Raw genomic sequence first — 23012 nt, 5'->3', positions numbered from 1 at the left:
GGGTAAAAACCCAGCCTTGGGTGCCCCCCATTCTCCCCACCCACCCAAGTCACTGAACCCAGCAGCTGCCCAGAGAGCTTGACGCTGGAAAAGGGAGGGAGACCTGAGGGCGCGAGCGGGAATCCCAGTTATGATTCCACGAGTTGGCCTCTCAGGGTTGCTCTGTCACGCGCCTCCCCTGCTGCCCCTGGAGCAGCTAGGAGTGGGGAGGGAGAGAGCTGCTCAGTGATGCTGGCTGAGCTGGGCCAGGAGGGACATTGGGAGACACTGCTCTCTGTTATGGGTGAGTTTGAGGACAGAATTATATACAGTCATGGCTCTCTTTCCCTCCATAGTCGAGGGTTCAAAGCCCGTGGGGTATCCGGTCTTTTGGAGGTTAAGCCAGGCCTTGGCCTCCTTGCCTGCTTGGAGCGCACTCCCAGCCAGGTACTCAGAAGGGGTGGAAGCCTTCACAGAGATTAGGGTGAGGCTGGAAAGAAGACCAGTATATCATAGCATGGGGAGAGGGAAATCACCTTTAACGAGGTGGGAGCATGCCGAAAGCTCAGGTGTGCGTGGGAGCTGGGCACCCAGACGGAGAGGATACTGACCAAGCCCCCACCCAAGACACTGCCTGCTTCCCAGTGATGCAAAGCAGGCTCTGAGGTGGGTCAGGCAGGCATGCTGGCAGGGAGAGGCTGCCTCCTCAGAATCCCCGGGGCCCTGGGGGTGTGTGGTGCAGGATCCAGAGGAAGGCTGCCTGTGGACAGACACTCCTGAAGGCTCTTGTTCAGCTCCTGCCTGCTGCCAGAGAGAAGGTTACAGGTTACTTGCGTCTCTCCTTTATGGGCTTTTGAAAAACCAGGACTCTCATGCTTGCCTTGCTACACTCACTGCACCACAACCTCTGCTGTTCTTGGACTTTCTGTGGCTCCTTTGGCCCGCTGCATATGGTCCACACTTTCCCCCCGGGCATGTAGGGTCTGTCCTAGTGGCTCCAGGCTGATTGCCGCCACTGCACTCCTGTGCATGCGCTGAAGCCTGTGAGCATTTCTACCTTGTGCTTTTTAAAGCTTAGCTCATTTTACTCCTCCTCCAGGACCATCCCAGCCCACACGGACTCTTCTTGTCTTGAAATTCCACCAACAAAGATTGTCAGTCTCATTGCTGAGGCCTTTAGCACACCCCACATCTCTAAATGGTGCGCGTTCATTCAGCAAACACACACCAAGCAAAACTAGTGACCTCCTCTCACTTTTTCAGATCTCTTTGCCCAGTTTCACAAACTCGTCCTGCCCTTTGCTCCAACACTACTGAACTTGCCACTTTTTCTCTAAAATATTATGTTTTTCTCATGCCTCCCTGCCTTTTCTCATGCTGTTCCCTCTGCCTCTGTGCCTTTACCTATCTTGTCAGGGTGGAAAACTCCTAGTCACCTTAATGACCATATCAAATGTCCCTTCCAGGTTGATTCCCTAACCAAGGGGGGTCAAGTGTATTCTCCTGCACTCTCGTAGCCCCTCAGCTTCCTGACATCATGGCATTGACGACACAGGGTCAGTTAGACCTGTGTGAGCGAGCTCCGTGAGAGCAGGACCCAGATGGGGCTGGGGGGCGAGCAGGTGGTCAGTAGTGCTTGGTGAGAGAATGGGCCCTATCCTGCACTGTGCTCTTTGTGATTTGGGGACTCGGCAGGTCCCCTCTGAGCTGAAGTGTCCCCTCTCCTAAATCCAATGGCTATAGCTGAGAACCAAGAGATGCCAGTGCTGTGGGAAGTCCTGCTCACGGGGTGGCCCACCTGAAGTGCACGTAGCCGAAGAAGCCTACAGTCTGAATGAGGAGGTAGAACAGGAAGATGCCAGGCTGCAGGCACGAGGAAGCCCTTGGGGGCTGGCCAGGTGGGCGGGGGGCCTTGGCCACTGCCTTCTGAAAGGGGAAAGTCTAAGGTCCTAGCTTAGCTTCTTACCCAGAAGGAGGGGGGGACCTGGAATCTAGGCCATGTGCATGCTCCGTTTCCTTTCCCCAGGCTTGGGGCGTCCTGGCTGTCATCCAGGGAACTTGGAGAGGGGGCAGTGTACAAAGCTGCCTCCCCAACCCCAGCTCCCATGGCTGCATCTGTGGGAACAGCTGGGAAGGCCTGGGGCCTGGGATCATCAAGGGGCCCAGGGCTCAAGAGAAGATAAGAGAGAAGTAAAGAGCCAAAGACAGGGTGAGCAGGGTGAGGGCGAGGGAACGAGCATGGGACAGGGCATGGGGAAGCGCTGACTACCACTGGACTCTGAGTGATCTTGGACACAGCCCACCCTGTTTCCCCTCTGGTCATTGGATATTGGATCGAGGGGTGTCCAGGGCCCTGCTGGTGCTGAGTCTGTGGGACTCTTCAGAGAGGAGAGAGGACAGAGAAAAGATGAGATGTGTGGTGGCATGTATGCACGCACACACAGACACTGACGCAGGCACAGATGTGCTTGCCAGCAGTCCTGGGAGGGGAGGGCAAAGGCAGGAGGGCTTGGGGCTGCTGAAGTGCTGGAAGAAGGGTGGCTGAGCCCAGACGTCAAGGTTGGGGACCCCATGCTGCCCACTACTTCCCCCTCACCGCCGGGCCCCGAAGCTCCTCCTGCAGGAGGCCCAGGATGTGGTCCAGCTCTAAGAAATGATGCTCAGTGCCCACAGGCAGGTAGGAGACCTGGGCTTCTGCAGCCATGCGGACAGCTGCATCCCTAATCGGGGGTGGAAACCAAGTAAGATGACTCATTACCTCTTCTGCTTCCACCCAGATGGCCTAATCATTTCCCATCTCCCCAAGGGCAGCACATGGATGGGGAACAGGTACCATCCATGGGGCCCCTTCTTGGGGGCTGGTCTTTTCACCTCCAACCTTCTTCCTAGATCCTGAGACTTTAGCTCAGATAAACATCTCCCTAAAGCTATCTGTGTCAACCCCAGGCTCCCCGGCTCTGCCTTCCATTCCCAGCCCCTGGGGATTTAACTCCTTTCCTTCTTCTCATCTAGGTGCCTCTCCACCCCCAACCCTAGGCATCTAGCTGTGTGTGTACAGGGGGGCTTTAGGCTTCAGCCTGGGATGCATGCCTCCTCCACAGCATCCCCAGGACTCCCCCAACCCCCAGGGCTCCAGAGGCCTGGCCTAGAGTGGGATACCGGGAAGTTAATGGGGGCACAAAACCAAGTCAGGGACTGTCTCCTCCAACTGGTCTGATCTTGGCTGTGCTCCCTCTCCAAGAGCCCCCAACAAAACGCCCCTCATCCCAGGAGCTGCCGTTGAAGGAATGCTCAGATTTCTTAAGCCTCCTGAGGGTGGGAGTGTCTGAGGGGGCCTTCATGATGGGCTTCTCCGGGAGAGAATTGCTTTTCAACTAGGACTTGCAAAACATTAAACTTGATTCAATTAAATTCAAGTCAACTCAACAAACCTAACTCCACCGGTAGCCCTTCCAATTGACAGGCTGTGTGCTGGGCGCTCAGGAAATGATGGAAGGAATGAAGGGCTAATGGAGGAACTTCAGGCAGAGAAACAAGGTGGTGGAGGGGTCCCCACCCAGTCCCTTACCTCATCTCTTGCAGGGCCTGGAGCAGAGTCCACTGTCCATGGAGCAGGGCACCGACCTTGGCAGAGTCCTGCAGAGGGGCAGCCTCTTGTCTAGGGCCCAGGACATAGCTACTCTCTTCTCAGAGCCCACCTTCCCAGCAGCACTGCAGCCTCTTCCTTCCAGAGGCCTTCCCAGATTACCAGGGCCTCCTTATTTGGATACACTGTATTTCTGTGACCTCATCCATAAGGGCTTCCGCATTCCCCCTCCACTCACGCCCCTCTCCCCAGGGGTGGTTGTTTCCTCCCAACAGTGGCCACTTCAGGGTTTTCTCAAAATACTTCTCCCTTCTTATTTATTTATTTGAGATGGAGTCTTGCTCTGCGGCCAGGCTGGAGTGCAGTGGCACAATCTCAGCTCACTGCTACCTGCCTCCCGGGTTCAAGTGATTCTTCTGCCTCAGCCTCCCAAGTAGCTGGGACTACAGATGCATGCCACCACGCCCAGCTAATTTTTGTATAATTTTTGTATTTTCAGTAGAGACGGGGTTTCACCATGTTGGCCAGGATGGTCTCAATCTTTTGACCTTGTGATCTGCCCGATGGTCTCAATCTTTTGACCTCGTGATCTGCCCACCTTGGCCTCCCAAAGTGCTAGGATTACACGTGTGAGCCACCATGCCAAGCCAAAATACCTCTCCCTTCTAAAAGTGGTTCTGTCCCCTGAAGGAGGCAGAGGCCCAGCCCAGTCCTCTCTGCCCTGGTTCTCCCAGAGCACCAGCCAAGCTGGGGCCAGTGCTGGTCAACACCCAGTGTTTGGGTCCCTGCCTTATTGAGTGACATGGAGAGGTGGCCACCCCTCCCTGGGGTGGATGGAATCTGGCAGGAAGCATCCAGGGCCTGGGGATAGGATCAGAGAGGCTTGGCCCTGGAGTGTAAGTCCCCTCCCCTCTTCCCCACACTAGCAGCCCAGCCTAAGCTGCTCTGACACAAGATTAAAACCTCGAGCTGTCAGAGCCCAGCAAAGCCCACAAGAGCTGCTGGCCTCCTCTGCCCAGTATCTAACACCTTGGCTGAGTTTAGCTCTCAGGCCCCCAGGCTGGGCATGACCCGAAGCATGACTCCCTGGGGGAGGAGCCAGATGGCAATGGAGATGCAATGAGGCTTCTGGTGCAACTAAGCATTAAGCAAGCCCTATGCAAATCGCATGTGAAGCTACATGCAAATTAGCACCTAGTCTATTTCTGTCATTCATCTACAGAGCTGAGTCCAAATAGCTGGCATCTCCTCTCCCCAGCCCCAGCCTCAGCCCCAGCCCCGTGCGCATTTGCTTGTGCAGAGATGCCATCCTGCATGCTGCCCTGCCCCATCCTGTGACCTGCAGCATTTCATCCCTGCCTTCCTTTCCCTCCAGGCCTTAGGGGAGACTAGTTGCTGACTACAGTGCTTGCTCCTCTTTCAGGCCCGCAGGTGGAGCCTTGGATGCCTGTAGGGCTTCTCACCCAGCCTCCGTCAGGCCTGGCTTGGCCTAGGGGCCCCAGCTGCTTCTTCCATTGTCTCTCAGCCTGGGCCAGCTGCTTGGAGAGACCCCACAGAGCCTGCAGGATCCCACGGTGTCTGCCCAGTGTCTCCTCCAGGTCGAAGAGCCTTTCCCCTGGGGATTAGGGCAGAGCTGGGATGGGCAGCCAGCCATGGTGGGGTAACACAGCCTATCTTATCTTTGGGGTGGCTTCTTGGAGAGGGGTGCCAGAAGGTGTGGCTGCTGCCTCCAAGACCCTCTCCTGGAAGATGAGTCTAAGTGGTAAGGTGGGGATAGCACAGAACACTTGGGCCCAGGGCCTGCTTAGATGTGGCCTCCTCAGGTCTCAGCTTCCCTACTGATTAAAGGACCCCTGGTCATAAGGGTGGAGGATGCTGTGACACTCAGATGGGCGCCACCTGCCCGCTCTCTCGGTCCCTACCTTCTCCTTGAGCTTCAGAGTCTGACTTTGGAGTTACATCCTCCCTGGTGCCCAAGCCCAGCCTTGCCCGCAGCCCTTCCAGCTGCCTCGCCAGGCGGAGCTGCTGCATCTCCAGGAAGGGCTGAGGGGGAACCTAGGGGAGGAAGACAGAAAGTCGGGCCCCAAACCCATGGGAGATCCAGAAGCAAGGGGAGCCTTCCCACAGCCTTCCCCACGAGCCCAGCCTTCCTCCCTGGCCAGCTGGCCCTGCAGTTTCCAGCCCTCTGAGTTCTGCCTTCACGCAGATCCCCACCATCTTCCCTCCCTGCTGTGGCCTCAAGCCTGTATGTGCTGGTCCGCGGCTCCTTTAAGCTCATCTCCTCCAGGCAGCCTTCCTTGACCCCCTGGCTGGTTGGGACTCCTCCTCTGTGCTCCCACAGCCCCCTGCACCTTTTGAGACCTGGCACTGATCGCTCTGAACTGTAATGTCACAGCCTGAGCCAGCCAGCCTGCGAGACCTCACAGACCAGCCCTGGCCTGCAGCACTGCCCTGCACAAGGTCTGGCCTGAGCAGAGCTCAGAGGCCAGGTGGAGGTAAGGGCTGGAATGGCAGGTCTGAGGGCACCATGACATGGGTGAGGGCAGGGTCCCTGGGCTGCCATTCCCAGGTAGGCCAGGGCTGGCATCACCTCTGGGCTGGGCTCACTCAAGCTGAAGGTCAGGAAGGACAGGACATCATGATCATCTGGAAGGGGACAGATGAAGGAGAAGTAAGACCCCTCCACCCAGCAGCCCCCCCGCTCAGCCTTCACCCTCACCGCCATGATATCCCACCGAGGCAAGAGGGGTGACTTTGGGCCACCATCTGATGCTTGTCTTGCTTACTTCCTAGGAAAGGTGTGAGGGTTGACAGGTAGATGGGTGGGTGGTGAGGGTTGAACCTCACACTCAGTCAGAGGCAGGCCCCTGTGGCAGAACTGGACGATCCCAAAACATCCTGGGCTAGAGCCATGGCAGCAGACCATCTGACACTCTTAGGCCCCCAGAGCACAGCTGCTACTGGTAGTAGCAACTGCACAGTGGCCACCTTTCCAGCATAGCTCTGACCATGTCACTCTCCTCCTCAGAAACCAGACCAAGGTCCTAGCATTCAAGGACTCCCACGCTCTGGTTGCCCTCGGCTTTCCCGCTGTGGGACCCTCCGTGGACTCTCCATGGCATCACATTTCTTTGCTCCATTTTCCTAAATGCCCCTCCTTGCTGTCTGTCTTCCACTTGTCCCACAACTCACAGCTAGGGGCACTTATGTGGCCAGCACTGAAATCAAAGCTTCTCTTGTTTTATCCCATTTGAGACTTGCAAGTCTCAAGGCAGACATGACTTCTCCCAAGGGTCACAGAAGCCCAGGTCATGTGGTGAAGTGGCTGACGCCACCCCAGTGCTCTTTAGAAGGTGTGCTGAGGGTGATTTATTCATCACTGCCCTTCTGCTCTTACCTGCCCAGTGGGATCCTCACCTGCCAGGGTGCCAGTGGCTGCTGAGACCCCAAAGAAGCCTCCAGGGACCAAAAGCAGGGGCCCCACATCCACACAGAACTCATCTGGATCACTGGGAGTGAGGCCACTGTTCAAGGACACCTGAGGGACATGGAGAGAGTGAGCAGTGGGGGGGTGTCCCTACCTCTGACTGCCTGACTCCCCTGGCTGTGGGATGGCAGGTGGCCCTAGGGCTTCGTATCAGAATGGCATGGAGGTGACCCGCACTCCTGGTCTCATGTGAGCCCTTACATGTATGTGCTCTGGGTGAGTGTTAGGATTCTGTGTAGGGATGGAGGATCCCCTGTGGATGTTGGCCCGTGTGTGCCAGGGACTTCACGTGGTGTCACAGGCACTGGTGTGTTGGGGCCGTGGGCACGCACACATAGCAGCTCTGTAACTCAGAGCCCTGTCAGAAGCAGGAAGGGTGACTCACGCGCAGCCTCTGCCCCCAGTAGGTGATCCGTGCTCTGAAGGGGTGTGGCCGGTTCCGGAAGTCCCAATGACAGGAGCCCAGCACTTGGCTAGCTCCATCCCTGTGGGCAGTTTGTTCATTTGTTTGTTTTTGAGAAAGAGTCACTGCCCAGGCTGGAGTGCAGTGGTGCAGTTTTGGCTCATTGCAACTTCTGCCTGCTGGGCTCAAGTGATCCTCCCACCTCAGCCTCCCAAGTAGCTGAGACTACAGGCATGCACCACCATGCCCGGCTAATTTTTGTATTTTTAGTAGAGATGGGGTTTCACATTGTTGGTCAGGCTGGTCTCAAACTCCTGACCTCAAGTGATCCACCTGTCTTGGCTCCCAAAGTGCTGGGATTACAGGTGTGAGCCACCATGCCTGACCCTTGTGGGCAGTTGGAATCCAGCCAGGATATACAGGACTCAAGGCCTGGACAGTGAGGGCAGTCCCAGAAGCCACTCTGCCCAGATTTGCTGTGCCACCTCCCTTTCCGCTGGGCGAGCTGGCATGGGACATGTACCTTGTCTAGCTTGAGTCTCCCTTGTTGTAGCCTGCCCCCTTGGCAGAAGAGAGAGGGGCAGGGGAAGCAAGCCCTGCCTGACGGAGTGTTGGGACTTGGATTTACAGAAGGGGCCAGGGGCCTCCCTGTGGCCCTTCCTTAAGGGGACAAAGGCCTGGACCAACAATGCAGTTTCTGCCCTCCATTCCCCCGACCCACCTATCACCCTCGTCCTATCACCCTTACGTCCCTCCTTCTTCTCTCTTTTTTTTTTTTTTTCCTGAGACGGAGTCTTGCTCTGTTGCCCTGGCTGGAGTGCAGTGGCGCGATCTCAGCTCACTGCAACCTTTGCCTCCTGGGTTCAAGCGATTCTCCTGCCTCAGCCTCCCGAGTAGCTGGGATTACAGGTGCTCACCACCACACCCGGCTAATTTTTTTAATTTTTAGTAGAGACAGGGTTTCACCATGTTGGCCAGGCTGGTCTCAAACTCCTGACCTCAGGTGATTAGCCCGCCTTAGCCTCCCAAAATGCTGGGATTACAGGCGTGAGCCACTGTGCCTGGCCTCTCCCTCCTCCTTCTTTTAAACTCCAAGTCCTCTGTGCCTCTGGCTTCCTTTTCCTCTCCCAGCTGCCAGGGCTCAGAATGCAGCTGACTCAGGACGGATGACCTGGACATGTCCCGGCAGCCAAGGACAATGTGACCAGGCTGCCTCCCTGACAGGTCGGCTCGGCAAGCTCTGGGGAGTCAGGAAAAGAGTGTTAAACGCTGTGTCTCTGGACACCTCAGGCTACTCACAGCAGAGCGTCTGACAGTGCCGCCTTCCGCCAAGAGGGAGGCAGCACAGGGCAGGGGAGAAGCCAGCACCAGAGCAGCCACCTGGGTTTGTGCCCCGAGCTGTGTGACCTTGGGCAAGCCATCTCATCTCTCCAAACCCCAGTGTTCCCATCTCTAAAACGAGGACGGTAATTGGAACGACCTCATAACAATGTTATGAGGGTTAACTAAGACAGTAAATGAGAAGGGCTTGGTGCTGTGCCTGGCATACAATCAGCTCACTCCATAAATGCAGGCAATTACTCTAATTGTTATGAGCCGAGAGAAGGTTGCTGAGAGACACTGACAAACCGGCCCAGCTACTGAGGAGGCAGTAGGGCCGGGGAGGGACAGAAGCCAAATCATCAGGGGAAAGGGAAGGGACAGCTATGCAGGGAAGGGCGGGGACCCTCCAGGGGTAAGTCTGGGCTCAAAGTTCAGCTCTGCGCACGGCACATCCCTTCCCCTCTCTGGGCTCAATGTCCTGACCTGTAAATGGGACGAATAACCCCCCACTTATGGAGGGTGTTGGAGATGGGATGAGATCATGGGAGCAAAGATACTCATCACAGGCCCCAGCCTGTGTCATTTCACCTGGGGCTGCTGGGTCGAAGGAATCAAGCCCCAGGGGGGCGGACGTCGGCTGAGTGAGAGAGTCCAGCAAGTATGGCGGCCCGGCAGGGTGGGCCCCCTGCTGGAGGAGGCTGGGGCAGGGGCTCGGATGGGGGGGATGGGCCCCTCCCAGTGCAAAAATGGAGGTGAGTGGTCAGTTCAGACAGGCCCTTACCCAGGCTGCTCAGAGGGGATGTGCCCGTCGCTGGCCAGCACACGGATGGCAGGACTGTCCTGCAGGGAGGTGAGAAGCAGCCTGAGCCGCGGGCATGGCGGGAGGGGGAGGGTGTGAGCGGGCAGGCGGGCTGGCAGGCAGGAGACCACTACGCACCTGAGTATCCTCTGCCAGAGAGTCAAAGAAGATCCCGATGCCGTCCCACGAGGCCAGCCCCCCAAGGACAGAGCCTACATGGCCCCTGCCCCGGGTGTACCACAGGGCCTGCAGGTCCCCAGCCCCTCAGCTCAGGGAACCGTGTGGGATACTGGGACCCCGGGGCTCATCACCCGCCTCCCTGACCCACCCCGCTCTGTCAGCTCTGGGAGAGGACACTCACCATGCCCTGGGCTCCCCGGCGCCCCAGTCCCGTCACCCTCATCTGCACCTCTACTTCCCAGGCAGAGAAGGGGACAGAGGCCCTGCTCCACACGGCGCCACTCCGGTTCCTCATGGATGGCGTCAGCCGCACTTCCTCCAGGCCCAGGATGGCGTCTGTGGACCAGGGCAGCTCAAGCCCCAGGCTCCACTACACCCCATCTCCCCCTTCACTCTCTCACTGGCCCGGGCTGGGCTCCCGGAAGAGAAGGCGACAATGCCAAGGCCTGCCATTAAATAACCGGCCAGCCAGGGAAGCAGGAGTCAGAGCCCAGCACAGCTGGAGGGGCCTTTGCTGGGGAGGGCAATGAATGCCAGCACCATCCACGTCGTCAGTGAAGCCTCACCGCAGTGTGTGCTGTCTGTTTTTATAAGACCCCATCTAACAGATGAGGAAAGTAAGGCTCATAAAAGTTAAGGAACTAAGTGGATTGGATGGAATTCAGCTCCATATGACTCCAAAGCAGAAGCTTTTTCCACCACGAGAGAGATTTGTGTCTAACCCTTCCCATTTCTCAGATGACGAAACTGAGGCCTTGTGACAAAAAAGGAAGTGCCTGAGACCACAGAACACAGGAGAGCACTTTAGGAGGGAGTAACTGCAAGAAGGCCCAAGACTCTAGGCTGTGGCCAAATGAGGCCAGAGCTTCCTGGTGGACAGGACCTAGGGGGCATTCCAAGGTGAGGAAAGCAGGAAAGCAAAGATGTGAAGGTGAGAACCGGCCCACAGGACGGCGATGAAAGAATGCAGGATGGAGTATGTGTGTGAGAATTGTCACTGGCGGTGGTGGGGCGGGGAGGAAGGAGCCCTGCATGGTAGGAAAAAGGAATGGGAGAGAAACTGAGGCAGTCTTGGCAGGAACTGGGGGCAGGGAACTCAGAGGCCCTACTTGAGCTCACTCCCCACCCTCCAACCTGCCAGCCTGGAACCTGGCCCAGGGCCCAGACTCTGCCAGGACGTTCTGGAGGCTGCTAATCCAGCCTGTTTGCTCTATAAAGGCCAGGGATGGGGGTAGGGAGGCTCAGAGCTGCAAGGCCACAAGTCCCAGGGCCTCTGGAAGCTGTCACTGCCTCTGAAATCCTTGCAGAAGGCTTTCAGCCTTACGAGGCCTGTGGGTGAGACCTTGCCCCAGACCATGGGCTCCTTCAGCCTAACTCTGCCTGGTATCTCTGGGCTGGGCACAGAGGAGCATCAGGGTGAACGAATGAATGAATAGACAATGCACACATCACTGGGTGATCTTGGAGAAGGTGCCTCTGCTCCCTCACATGATCTGTGACACCCAGACTTGGCAAGGCCCAGAGCAGTGAGTGTTGTATAAGTTTTGCCATTCTGGTCCTGAAGCAGGGCCCAGCTTGGTGCTGTGAGAAACAGCCCACCTTTTTGTTACCTCCTGTGTCTCTATGAAGGAGGACTGGAAGAAACCCTACTGACAGGGCCTACCATCTTAAAGGATTATTTTGGGCTGGGCGCGGTGGCTCACGCCTATAATCCCAGCACTTTGGGAAGCCGAGGCAGGCAGATCATCTGAGGTCAGGAGTTCAAGACCAGCCTGGCCAACATGGTGAAACCCCGTCTCTACTTAAAAAATACAAAAATTAGGCTGGGCGCGGTGGCTCGCCTGTAATCCCAGCACTTTGGGAGGCCAAGGCGGGCGGATCACGAGGTCAGGAGATCGAAACCATCCTGGCTAACAAGGTGAAACCCCGTCTCTACTAAAAGTACAAAAAATTAGCTGGGGGTGGTGGCAGGCACCTGTAGTCCCAGCTACTCGGGAGACTGAGGCAGGAGAATGGCATGAACCCAGGAGGTGGAGCTTGCAGTGAGCCGAGATCACACCACTGCACTCCAGCCTGGGCAACAGAACGAGACTCCGTCTCAAAAAAAAAAAAAAACAAAAAAAACACAAAAATTAGCTGCGTGTGGTGGCACACACCTGTAATCCCAGCTACTCAGGAGGCTGAGGCAGGAGAATCACTTGAATCTGGGAGGTGAAGGTTGCAGTGAGCCAAGATCACACCACTGCACTCCAGCCTGGGCAACAAGAGTGAAACTCCATCTCACAAAAAAAAAAAAAGGGATATTTTGTCCTGGCTTTAGTTAGGAATCGTGCCATTTCTCAGAACTCACATCTCTTTTTTTTTTTTTAGCCAGAGTTTGGCTCTGTGCCCAGGCTGGAGTGCAATGGCAGGATCTCAGCTCACTGCAACCTTGGCCTCCCAGGTTCAAGCAATTCTCCTGCCTCAGTCTCCTGAGGAGCTGGGACTACAGGCGCGCGCCACCACACCCAGCTAATTTTTGTATTTTTAGTAGAGTCAGGGTTTCACCATTTTGGCCAGGATGGTTTCGACCTCTTGACCTCGTGATTCATCCGCCTTGGCCTCCCAAAGTGCTGGGATTACAGGCGTGAGCCACTGCACCTGGCCAAGAACTCACATTTTATAGACAGAAATCCACAGCCGATCTGCTTTCTATCTTTGCTTTGCCTGCTAAGAGGCTCAGAATTAAATCCATGGCCCAACTCTCAGGTGGACAGACCTCACAGCATATGTTTTGGAAGCCATGCTCCTAGACTATTTCATGCTCCACTCTAATCCTCATTGTTCTTGCTCACTCCCTCTATCGTGTAGTTCCATCATCACAAACCCTTTTTGGAACAAGATCTGGTAGAAGACACACTCTTTGTAGGTCTGGGTTTGGAAGTCCCTGAACACAAACCTATGGGCTAAGATGCTCTCATGCCTGCTTCCACCCACAACACACATACAGGGAAGGGCTGGTGCCCACTCACCTGGGATGAGGATGCTTCCCTCCAGGTAGCCCCCAGTTCTCATGGCCAGCCACAGGCCCGCTGGGATGGAGCCGGGAGAGTGGAGGTTTGTGCTGGTCCACATTGCCTTCTGTGTGCCTGGGACTTAGTGTGTGAGCATGTGTCTGTGTGTTCACAGGTCAGAGGTAGAGGAAGGGCAGGGGTCCAAGGAGAGGCAGAGGAGAAGCGAGAAGTCCTAGGGCAGGGAAGCAGAGAGGCACAGGAGAAACAGCTTGGGCAGGGGTGGGGGGTGTTGAGGCGGTGGAGCAGGAGACAAGCCTGGAAGGGGTCCTGGGGTGCCTGGCACTGTCCCAGGCCTTGCCCCACCCTGGACAGAAGATGGCTGTGACAGACCCACTCCCTACCAAGTCACAGCCCCTCCAGCACTTTGAGGGACCCTGGGCATAGCTGGTCCCCACCCCTGCCCCTCACCTCCATGATGGCTCCAGAAGGGTATTCCAGCCCCAGGCAATGCCAGCCTTGGGCCTTTGAAGCTGAGCTTGTACTCAAACCTGCGTAGAGGAGGACACCCCGTCTCAGGGCTGTGGGGGTCCAGGAGCAGGAGGAGAAGGCAGAACAAGGGACCTGGACCACTGACCGCTGGCATCGTGAAGGCCCCTGAAGTCTGGGCCCCGGGGTAGATCATAGCTGGGAGGCCGGGGAGGGGATCCTGGGATAGGGCCAGGCAGGGAGGAGCTGGGGACTGGCCAGGAGCTGGGTTTTGGCACTGTCCTCTCCCTCCATCTCCAGCGTAGACATCCTGTTCCTTCCAGGCCTGCTGTCAGGCCCCGCCCATCCCTCACCTCCAGTCTGACGTGGGCAGCGGGACCCCACCACAACCTGAGCTCTGCCCCTGCCCCTGACTCAGGCCATCTTTCTGTCTCCCATCACTTCCAGCAGTTGGATGCGGCAGGGGGGAAAGGGGGGTGCCCAGGGTTGGGCTCCACCCTTCAGCAGCCCTGGCCTCCCCTCCCAGTTAGGGAGACAGGCCTCCACATTCTGCCTGTGTCCCCCAGCATGGATGGCACATCTATCTGGACACCCATCCTTCTCTCCTCCCTGCCCCCTCTCTCCCTCTCCCGAATTCCCCCAGGCTCATCCTTCCAAGCAGCCTGGTTTCCTCAACAAAAGCATTACATGGAAAAAAGAAGGGAGTCTTTAGAGACAGCACAAAAACGCAACGTGCAGACCTTGTTTGGAGCCAAATTTTAACCCAACTGCAAAAAAAAAAAAAAGATATTGGGGAAATTTGAACAATGGATATTTTTGAACAATGGATATTTGACTATATTGAGGAATTGTTAAAAATTTTAGGGCACCGTGGCTCATGCCTGTAATCTTAGCACTTTGGGAGCCCAAGGCAGGTGGATCACCTGAGGTCAGGAGTTCGAGACCAGCCTGGCCAACATGGTGAAACCCTGTCTCTACTAAAAAAAAAATACAAAAAATTAGCCAGGCGTGGTGGTGCATGCCTGTAATCCCAGCTACTTGGGAGGCTGAGGCAGGAGAATCACTTGAACCTGGGAGGCAGAGATTGTAGTGAGTGGAGATTGCACCATTGCACTCCAGCCTGGGTGATAAGAGCAAAAATCCATCTCGAAAAAAAAAAAAATTGAGAACTAATATGGTATTGTGGTTATGTTTTTTATTTTTTATTTTATTTTATTTATTTATTTTTTGAGACGGAGTCTCGCTCTGTACCCGGGCTGGAGTGCAGTGGCGCGATCTTGGCTTACTGCAAGCTCTGCCTCCCGGGTTCACACCATTCTTCTGCCTTAGCCTCCCAAGTAGCTGGGACTACAGGTGCCCGCCACCATGCCTGGCTAATTTTTTGTATTTTTTAGTAGAGATGGGATTTCACCGTGTTAACCAGGGTGGTCTCGATCTTCTGACCTCGTGATCCGCCTGACTCGGCCTCCCAAAGTGTTGGGATTACAGGCGTGAGCCACTGCGCCTGGCCTTTTTTTTTTTTTTTTTTTTTTGAGAGGTGGTGTCTTCCTATGTTACCAAGGATGGACTCAAACTTCTGGGCTCAAAGGATCCTCCTGCCTCCTGAATAGCTGGAAATAAAGGCATGAGCCACCACGCCTGGCTTGTGGTTATGTTTTTAAAGTGTCTTTTGGAGAAACATACAAAAGCTTTACAGATGAATTGCTGTAACATCGGGGATTTGCTTCAAAATATTCCAGGGCTTGTTGGTGAGCAGGTGGGGTAGAGACCTTGAGTTGGTAAGTGCTGAAGCTGGATGGCAGGATGCAGGGGTTCCTTATATCTTCTACTTTTATTTTATTATTTTTTGAAACAGGGTCTCACTGTCACCCAGACTGAAGTGCAATGGCAGGATTGTAGAGGAGCTAGGACTACAGGCACACACTACCGTGCCTTGCTAGCTAATTTTTTTTTTTTTTTTTTTTTTTTTGAGACGAAGTCTCACTCTGTCACCCAGGCTGGAGTGCAGTGGTGTGATCTCGGTTGACTGCAACCTCCTCCTCTCAGGTTCAAGCGATTCTCCTGCCTCAGCCTCCTGAGTAGCTGGGATTACAGGCACCCACCACCATGCCCGGCTAATTTTTGTATTTTTTTTTTTTTTTGAGATGGAGTCTCCCTCTGTTGCCCAGGCTGGAGTGCAGTGGCACAATCTCCGCTCACTGCAAGCTCTGCCCCCACTGGGTTCATGCCATTCTCCTGCCTCAGCCTCCAGAGTAGCCAGGACTACTAGGCGCCTGCCACCACGCCCAGCTAATTTTTTTGTATTTTTAGTAGAGACAGCATTTCACAGTGTTTGCCAGGTTGGTCTTGATCTCCTGACCTCGTGATCCACCCGCCTCAGCCACCCAAAGTGCTGGGATTACAGGTGTGAGCCACCGCGCCTGGCCAATTTTTGTATTTTTAGTAGAGACAGGGTTTCACCATTTTGGATCAGGCTGGTCTCGAACTCCTCACCTCAGGTGATCCGTCCACCTCAGCCTCTCAAAGTGCTGGGATTACAGGCATGAGCCACAGCGCCCAGCCCCCAGCTAATTTTTTAATTTTTATTTTTGTAGAGATGGGGGTCTTGTTTTGTTGCCCAGGCTGGTCTTGAACCCCTGGCTTCAAGTGATCCTTCTGCCTTGGCTTCCCAAAGTGCTGGGATTACAGGTGTGAGCCACAACACTGGCCTATTTTTATATATTTGAAAATTTTCATTAAAAAATTTTTTTAGAAAGAAAGAAATCCTATATTTCAAATATTTTCATCCAAATAAAAGTTGGTTTTCCAGAATGACTCATTTGCCAAGAATCCTGGATAGCTGAAATTTTACTGTGCTTTGGAGGTTCCCAATAGGAGTCAGTGACTGAAGCTTTACAAATGGATTAAAATCAAAGTTGTACATGTGAAATGTTAGAACATGCTATAAGAAATCATTTCACAGGCCGGGTGCAGTGGCTTACACCTGTAATCCCAGTACTTTGGGAGGCCGAGGTAGGCGGATCACCTGAGGTTGGGAGTTCAAGACCAGCCTGACCAACATGGTGAAACCCCATCTCTACTAAAAATACAAAATTAGCCAGGCGTGTAATCCGAGCTACTCAAGAGGCTGAGGCAGGAGAATCGCTTGAACCCAGGAGGCAGAGGTTGCAGTGAGCCAAGATCGCGCCATTGCACTCCAGCCTGGGCGACAAGAGTGAATCTCTGTCTCAAAAAAAAAAAAAAAAAGCATTTTGCAACACCAAGCCCTCACCTGCCTCCATCTGCTCCTCCTACCTTCACAGCCACACTGGTGGACAGGTTGTCCATTCTGTCCCCGCCTCCTCACTGGATCCTCAAGCCCCTCAAGCCCACTGGATCCTCAAGCCCTTGGCTTCCCGATCCTGTCCCCACCACTCCATGGAAAACGCCTTCGCAAAGGCCTGAGCAGCTATGCCTGCTCTTTGGTCCTAGGAGACTCTTCTCAACCCAGTCTCTGCCGCTTGAAATGCTGCTGACATCCACCTGCTCTACCCGACCCCTCCTGTACCCTGAGTCCCCCCAAGGCCCACCTGCTTCTCCCCCTGCCCCTGGCTGCTCCCTTCACTAATCCCTTGCCAGCTGCTCTCCCTCCCTACCCCCATAAGCCTCAGGGCTTGCTTCTCCTCAACCCCACACTCCCTGACCAAGCTCCTCCATGCCCATGACTTCAAGCACATCCCTGGGCACGCACACTCTCAAATCTACTTCTAGCCAGCCTCTCCTGGAAGACTTGAATGAATGTGTCTCTCTGCAGCGGACATCTCTGCTTGGATGTCACTAAGGCCCCCAGGAATTCCAAACTGAATTCCTCTTCTCCAGCCCCTTCATCCTCCTCCAGGCCTCAGGTCTCCCAGGTGGCACCGCCCCCTTACACCAGAGAGTGGAACTGCTCCCATATCCTTCCCTCTGCCTCATCCCCACATCTAGCCATAGGCAGGTTCTTACATTTGTTCTTGCCATTCATACCGTGTTACCTGGTTCCTTAATCTTGCCAAGCCTTAGTTTTCTTATCTGTAAAATGGGAGCATTAATGGTATATGCCTCCAAGAGTTGTTTGAAAAGTTACATGGAACGTATTTAGAACAGGGCCTGGCAGACAGTGCTCAGCTCAATAGGACAGCAGCCCCTTTATCCTCCTCTTCCCCACTACCTGCTGACTGCAGCCTCCTCACCGTCTCCCAGACTGCAGTGAAAAAGGTCTTTCTAAAATGCAGATCTGGGCTGGGTGCGGTGTCTCACGTCTGTAATCCCAGCATTTAGGGAGGCCAAGGCCGGTGGATCACCTGAGGTCAGGAGTTCCAGACCAGTCTGACTAACATGATGAAACCCCGTCTCTACTAAGAATACCAAATATGCATGATGGTGCATGCCTGTAATTCTAGCTACTCGGGAGGCCGAGGTAGGAGAATCGCTTTAACCCGGGAGACAGAGGTTGCAGTGACTCGAGATTGCATCATTGCACTCCAGCCTGGACAAGAGTGAAACTCTTTCTCAAAAAAAAAAAATAAATAAATAAATACAACAAAATAAAATACAGATCTGGCCAAGCCACACCTCTGTCCTAAGCCCTTCAATTGCTTCTGGCTATCTTCCCATAACGTTGAGCTCCTCATTGGGCCTACAGAGGCAGGTGAGGTCCAGGCCCCTGCTTTCGCTTCAGCTTCACTGGCTTCCAAGCCACACCCCTTGGCGTCTGAGCCCCAGCAAGCTGGTCAGCTCGCTGTCGCACCTCACCACCTTTGGCTGGGCAGTGCCCTTCCTTTGCCAGGAATGCCCTTGCTGTCCCTGCCTGTTGAGTGTCTGAGGAGCCGCCCTGCACTTCCCACCGCCTCTGCCCCATTGGTGGGGTGCTGGTGGCAGGTATTCCCCCACTTTTCCGGACAGCAGACTGAGTCCTGAGAAGATTCCCCATCAGTTCACAAGCTCCTTAAGGGCAGGATCTATGTCTTGCTCATCTGTGATGAGCCAGTTGCCAGGGCAGAGAAGGGAGAGATGAGAGAAAAGAAAGAGGAAAAAAACAAGCAGAAACAGAGAGGCTGGGTGCAGTGGCTCACACCTGTAATCCCAGTACTTTGGGAGGCTGAGGTGGGTGGATCACTTGAGGTCAGGAGTTCGAGACCAGCCTGGCCAATATGGCAAAACCCCCTCTCTACTAAAAATAAAAAAATTAGGCAGGTGTGGTGGCAGGCGCTTGTAATCCCAGCTACTGGGGAGGCTGAGACACGAGAATCGCTTGAACCCAGGAGGCAGAGGTTGTACTGAGCCAAGATCATGCCACTGCACTCCAGCCTAGGTGACAGAGCTAGACTCCCTCTCAAAAAAAATAAAAGGAAAGATGAATGGGAACACCCAGCCATCTGAGCCTGCAACCCTCAGGGTCCCATTGGCTGAGCCCTGTCCCTTCTCTCCTGTTGTTTTATGCCTGGCCCATCTCTGTTGTGTTGCTTGGCTGGCCCCTGTTGTGACCCTATAGCCACGGGCTTCACTGTGGGTTTCTGAATCCTAGCTGGCTTGGACCAGCTGTGAGAGCTGATTGCTGGAATCCCCATCCAGCGCTGTATTCAGTGAAGTCAGATTGGTGCTTGAAATTGACCACAATCAGAGTATTAACTCCGTGGATATCAGCAAATGCTATGAATCAGAGCTACCCCACCCAGCCCATGTCCTAGATTTGGATATTAAACATTCATCAGTGCACCACTGCCTGAGTCTCCCTCCTTCTCTGCACTTGCGGAGGGACTATCCCTCTCCCATCTCAGGCCGGTTCCCCCATGTTCTGGGTTCCCACCACCCACCCCCTGCTCTAAGGAAGGCTCTACCATCTACATACCACCCCTCCTGTCTATATCTCTTGCCTCACTCTCAGTACTCAGTACAATTTAAAGGTCAATGTCCTTCCCTTTGGCAGCCAAATTTGCTCAAGACTCTGCTGTCTTAAATCTACCAGCCGGGTGCGGTGGCTCATGCCTGTAATCCCAGCACTTTGGGAGGTCAAGAGATCGAGACCAGCCTGGCCAACATGGTGAAACCCTGCCTCTACTAAAAATACAAAAATTAGCTGGGTGTGGTGGTGGGCACCTGTAGTCCCAGCTACTCAGGAGGCTGAGGCAGGAGAATCACTTGAACCCAGGAGGCTGAGGTTGCAGTGAGCTGAGATTGCGCCACTGCACTCCAGCCTAGGTGACAGATCGAGACTCCATCTCAAAAAAAGAAAAAGAAAAAAACCCTAAATCCACCACATCCTCCTGTCACTCTTCCTCTCTCATCTCTCCATTACAACTTCATTTCTCAGACTGTCCACCTCTTGCGTTGCTCACACCCTTCTCTAGTCACCGTGATCTGGAATCAGCCCTTATCAACACAGACATTGTGGCTAAAACCAAGGGGCAGTTTGGCCAGGTGCAGTGGCTCATGCCTGTAATCCCAGCACTTTGGGAGGCCGAGGTGGATGAATCACTGAGGTCAGGAGTTCAAGACCAGCATGGCCAACATGGCGAAACCCTGTCTCTACTAAAAATACAAAAATTAGCCAGGCGTGGTGGTGGGCACCTGTAATCCCAGCTACTTGGGAGGCTGAGGCAGGAGAATTGCTTGAATTTGGGAGGTGGAGGTTGCAGTGAGCTGAGATTGTGCCAGTGCTCTCTGGCTTTGGCGACAGAGCGAGACTCCATTTCAAAAAAAATAAATAGCCAGGCATGGTGGCTCACGCCCGTAATCCCAGCACTTTGGGAGGCCAAGGCGGGTGGATCACGAGGTCAGGAGATCAAGACCATCCTGGCTAACACAGTGAAACCCCGTCTCTACTAAAACTACAAAAAATTAGCCGAGAGTGGTGGCAGGCGCCTGTAGTCCCAGCTACTCGGGAGGCTGAGGCAGAGAATGGTGTGAACCTGAGAGGCGGAGCTTGCAGCGAGCCAAGATCGTGCCATTGCACTCCAGCCTGGGTGACAGAGCGAGACTCTGTCTCAAAAAATAAATATAAATAAATAAATAAATAAAAACCAAGGGGCAGACTCAGCCTCCATCTCTGTGCCTTCTGGGAGGCGGGGACCCTGGTGGCTTCCTCCTCTTGAAGTTCTTTTTCCTTGGCTTTTACGACATGGCACTGGCATGGTCAACCTCCTCTTCTTGACCTTTTTTTTTTTTTTTTTTTTGAGAGATGCAGTTTTGCTCTTGTTGCCCAGGCTGGAGTGCAGTGGCATGATCTCGGCTCACTGCAACTTCTGCCTCCTGGGTTCAAGCAATTCTCCTGCCTCAGCCTCCAGAGTAGCTGGGATTACAGGTGTGCACCACTGCGCCCAGCTAATTTTATATATTTAGTAGAGAAGAGGTTTCACCATGTTGGTCAGGCTGGTCTCTAACTCCTGACCTCAAGTGATCCACTGGCCTTGGCCTCCTGAAGTGTTGGGATTACAGGCGTGAGCCGCCGCGCCCAGCTTCTTGGCAGTTTCAAAGCCTCACTTAAAACTCAATGTGTGGCTTGGTGTGGTGGCTCACGCCTGTAATCCCAACACTTTGGGAGGCCGAGGTGGGAGGACTGCTTGAGCCCAGGCGTTCAAGGCTAGCCTAGGCAACATAGGGAGACCTCGTCTCTACAAAAAATTTAAAAATTAGCCAGTCATGGTGGCAGGCACTTGTAGTCCCAGCTACTTGAGAGGCTGAGGCAGGAGGACTGCTTCAGCCTGGGAGGTCAAGGCTGTAGTGAGCTGTGTTTGCACCACCGGACTCCAGCCTGGGTGTCAGAACGAGACCCTGTCTCAAAACAACAAAAACCTTAACATGTCCTTAACAGAGCTCATGATACTCCCTCCTAAGCATGAGTCTCCTGTCCTCACTCAGCAGATGCCCCCTGCTGCCCTCCCTGCATCCGTTCTGCTCAATCAGGCCTTGCTACGGCCTTTCCCTCTCCTCCACTCTCACACTGAATCCATAGCCAAGTTCGGTCAATTTTAGCTCTGGAGCTAAATCTCTCTGGAGACCGTCTCTCATCTGGACCAGTCCTCACTGTACTCTCTGAAACTCCTCTACCAGTAGCTAGGGTGATTTCAAAAACACATATCTGGGCCGCGTGCAGTGGCTCACGCCTGTAATCCCAGCACTTTGGGAGGCCGAGGTGGTGGATCACCTGAGGTCAGGAGTTTGAGACCAGTCTGGGCAACACGGTGAAACCCCGTTTCCACTAAAAATACAAAAATTAGCCAGGCATGGTGGCGCATGCCTGTTGTAATCCCAGTTACTTGGGAGGCTGAGGCAAGACAATCGCTTGAACCCAGGAGCTGGAGGTTGCAGTGAGCTGAGATGGCACCACTGCACTCCAGCCTGGGTGACAGAGTAAGACTTCTTCTCAAAAACAAACAAACAAACAAAAATTATCTGACATGTCACCCTCCTGATCAAACTTGTCATTGGCTTACCATTATTCTCTGTTTGATAAAAGCTAAGTCTTTGCCACAGCCACAGCCTCACCTCTCAGGCCTGGCTGTTCGTCCATCCTCACCCACTTTCTTGGAGATCTGAGACAAAGCTGCCCTCCCTCCAGTCTCAGCATCTCTTCCTGGAATGCTGCTAACTCCTGCCATACAACCCGTTCATTCTGCTTCTGATCTCAGCTTAAACGCTGCTTCTTTCCAGAAGCCCTCCCTGATCTACAAAGATTCCCATGTTTTGTGTTCCTCATGTAGCACTTAAGTTTGTCACTGTCTATATGTGACTATTTGATTGTCTTCCCAACTGTGGACTCCACAGGGTGTGTTTTGCTTACTGATGAACCTCAGTCCTAGCAAACAGCAGGTATTCAAATATTTGTTGTTGAATGAATGGTGTAGTTTTAGAAAAATTAGTCTGGCAGTATGCAGAGAAGATGGAGTGGAGGCGGCGAGGAGGCTGTTGCACTGGGCCAGGAGAGATCATGGTGGATGGAACTACAGTGGGGCTGAGGAACAGACACAAGGTAGACTTCGAAGTCAGATCTCCCTGGATTTCAGGTCCTGTTGGCTGGTAGAGGAAGGGTCGGGGCCACAACAGGACAGGGGAACACCCCACCTGCCTGCCTCAGGGAATACATGAAGCCTCACACCTTCAGAGGTTCTGTACTGACCACTGCCCCTGGACAACCTGAGTGAGGGGAGAAAATCTCATGGCTGGTCCACATTCTCTGTATGTTCCCCGACAAGGTGGGGTGGGGAGGGACTCCCCCTGACTGGAAGGTGCCAGGATCTCCCCTCTGCCCTGCATCCTCAGCCCCTGCCAAGTCTGGTATGACCTAAGGCCTGGCACATGGCAGGGGTGGGGACAGGGCAAAGCTGTGACATCGTGGGTGAAACTGGAGAAACACCAGGAGCTTTCCCGTTCCCCTCCGGGTCAGCATCTTCTCAGGCATGAGACACTTCTCCTCCTGCCAGAGGAAGCCCACCGGGCCCACCATTGCTTTTTCTCTCTCTTGCACAGGGGGCTTGACTAGAACCCCGTTCCCATCTGTGCAAGCCTGGGCTCCCTCCCATCCCTAGCTGTAGCCCTCCTTGTGCTGCAGGCTTGAAAACAGCAGGGGAGGCAGCTGGAACCCCCAGGCAGCATCCTGTAGGTGGGGCCCTGGAGCTGGGCCTGGCGGCAGCAGGGCAACTAGTGAGCACTTCCCCGAGGGCAGACACAAGGACACTCACTCGTGCAGCTGACACAAAGCGGCGGCTACATCTCCCAGCCATGCTCCCCACCCAGCCCCACTCACAGACACAGGGGGA

General features: G+C 54.3%; 1 protein-coding gene across 1 annotated transcript; it reads right to left on the bottom strand.

Annotated features, from left to right (window-relative positions):
- Nucleotides 1–501: 501 nt before the first annotated feature.
- LMAN1L (lectin, mannose binding 1 like) lies at nt 502–22940 on the bottom strand. Its single transcript, XM_003811094.5, has 14 exons — nt 13219–22940; nt 9939–10093; nt 9716–9823; nt 9560–9618; nt 7438–7537; nt 6983–7103; nt 6156–6211; nt 5488–5620; nt 5029–5180; nt 4355–4426; nt 3548–3615; nt 2576–2699; nt 1778–1905; nt 502–780 (listed from the first exon to the last, which is right to left on the bottom strand). Exons 1-14 carry the CDS (start codon nt 13430–13432, stop codon nt 651–653), a joined length of 1620 nt encoding a protein of 539 aa, XP_003811142.2. The 5' UTR covers nt 13433–22940; the 3' UTR covers nt 502–650.
- Between the last annotated feature and the right edge of the window lie 72 nt (nt 22941–23012).

The sequence above is a fragment of the Pan paniscus genome, chromosome 16 (genome assembly GCF_029289425.2).
Source record: "Pan paniscus chromosome 16, NHGRI_mPanPan1-v2.0_pri, whole genome shotgun sequence".
NCBI classification, from domain to species: Eukaryota; Metazoa; Chordata; class Mammalia; order Primates; family Hominidae; genus Pan; species Pan paniscus.
This window is presented reverse-complemented; position numbering and strand designations above follow the sequence as displayed.

Excerpts from the sequence above, each read along its gene's own strand:
- LMAN1L (XM_003811094.5), bottom strand. The coding sequence starts at position 13,432 with ATGATCTACCCCGGGGCCCAGACTTCAGGGGCCTTCACGATGCCAGCG. Across the intron at positions 5,621-6,155 it reads TGAGTGAGCCCAGCCCAGAG|GTTCCCCCTCAGCCCTTCCT; the intron begins GTGATGCCAGCC and ends TTCCTCCCCTAG. Across the intron at positions 4,427-5,028 it reads CCAGGCCTGACGGAGGCTGG|GCCCTGGATGCTTCCTGCCA; the intron begins GTGAGAAGCCCT and ends TCCTATCCCCAG.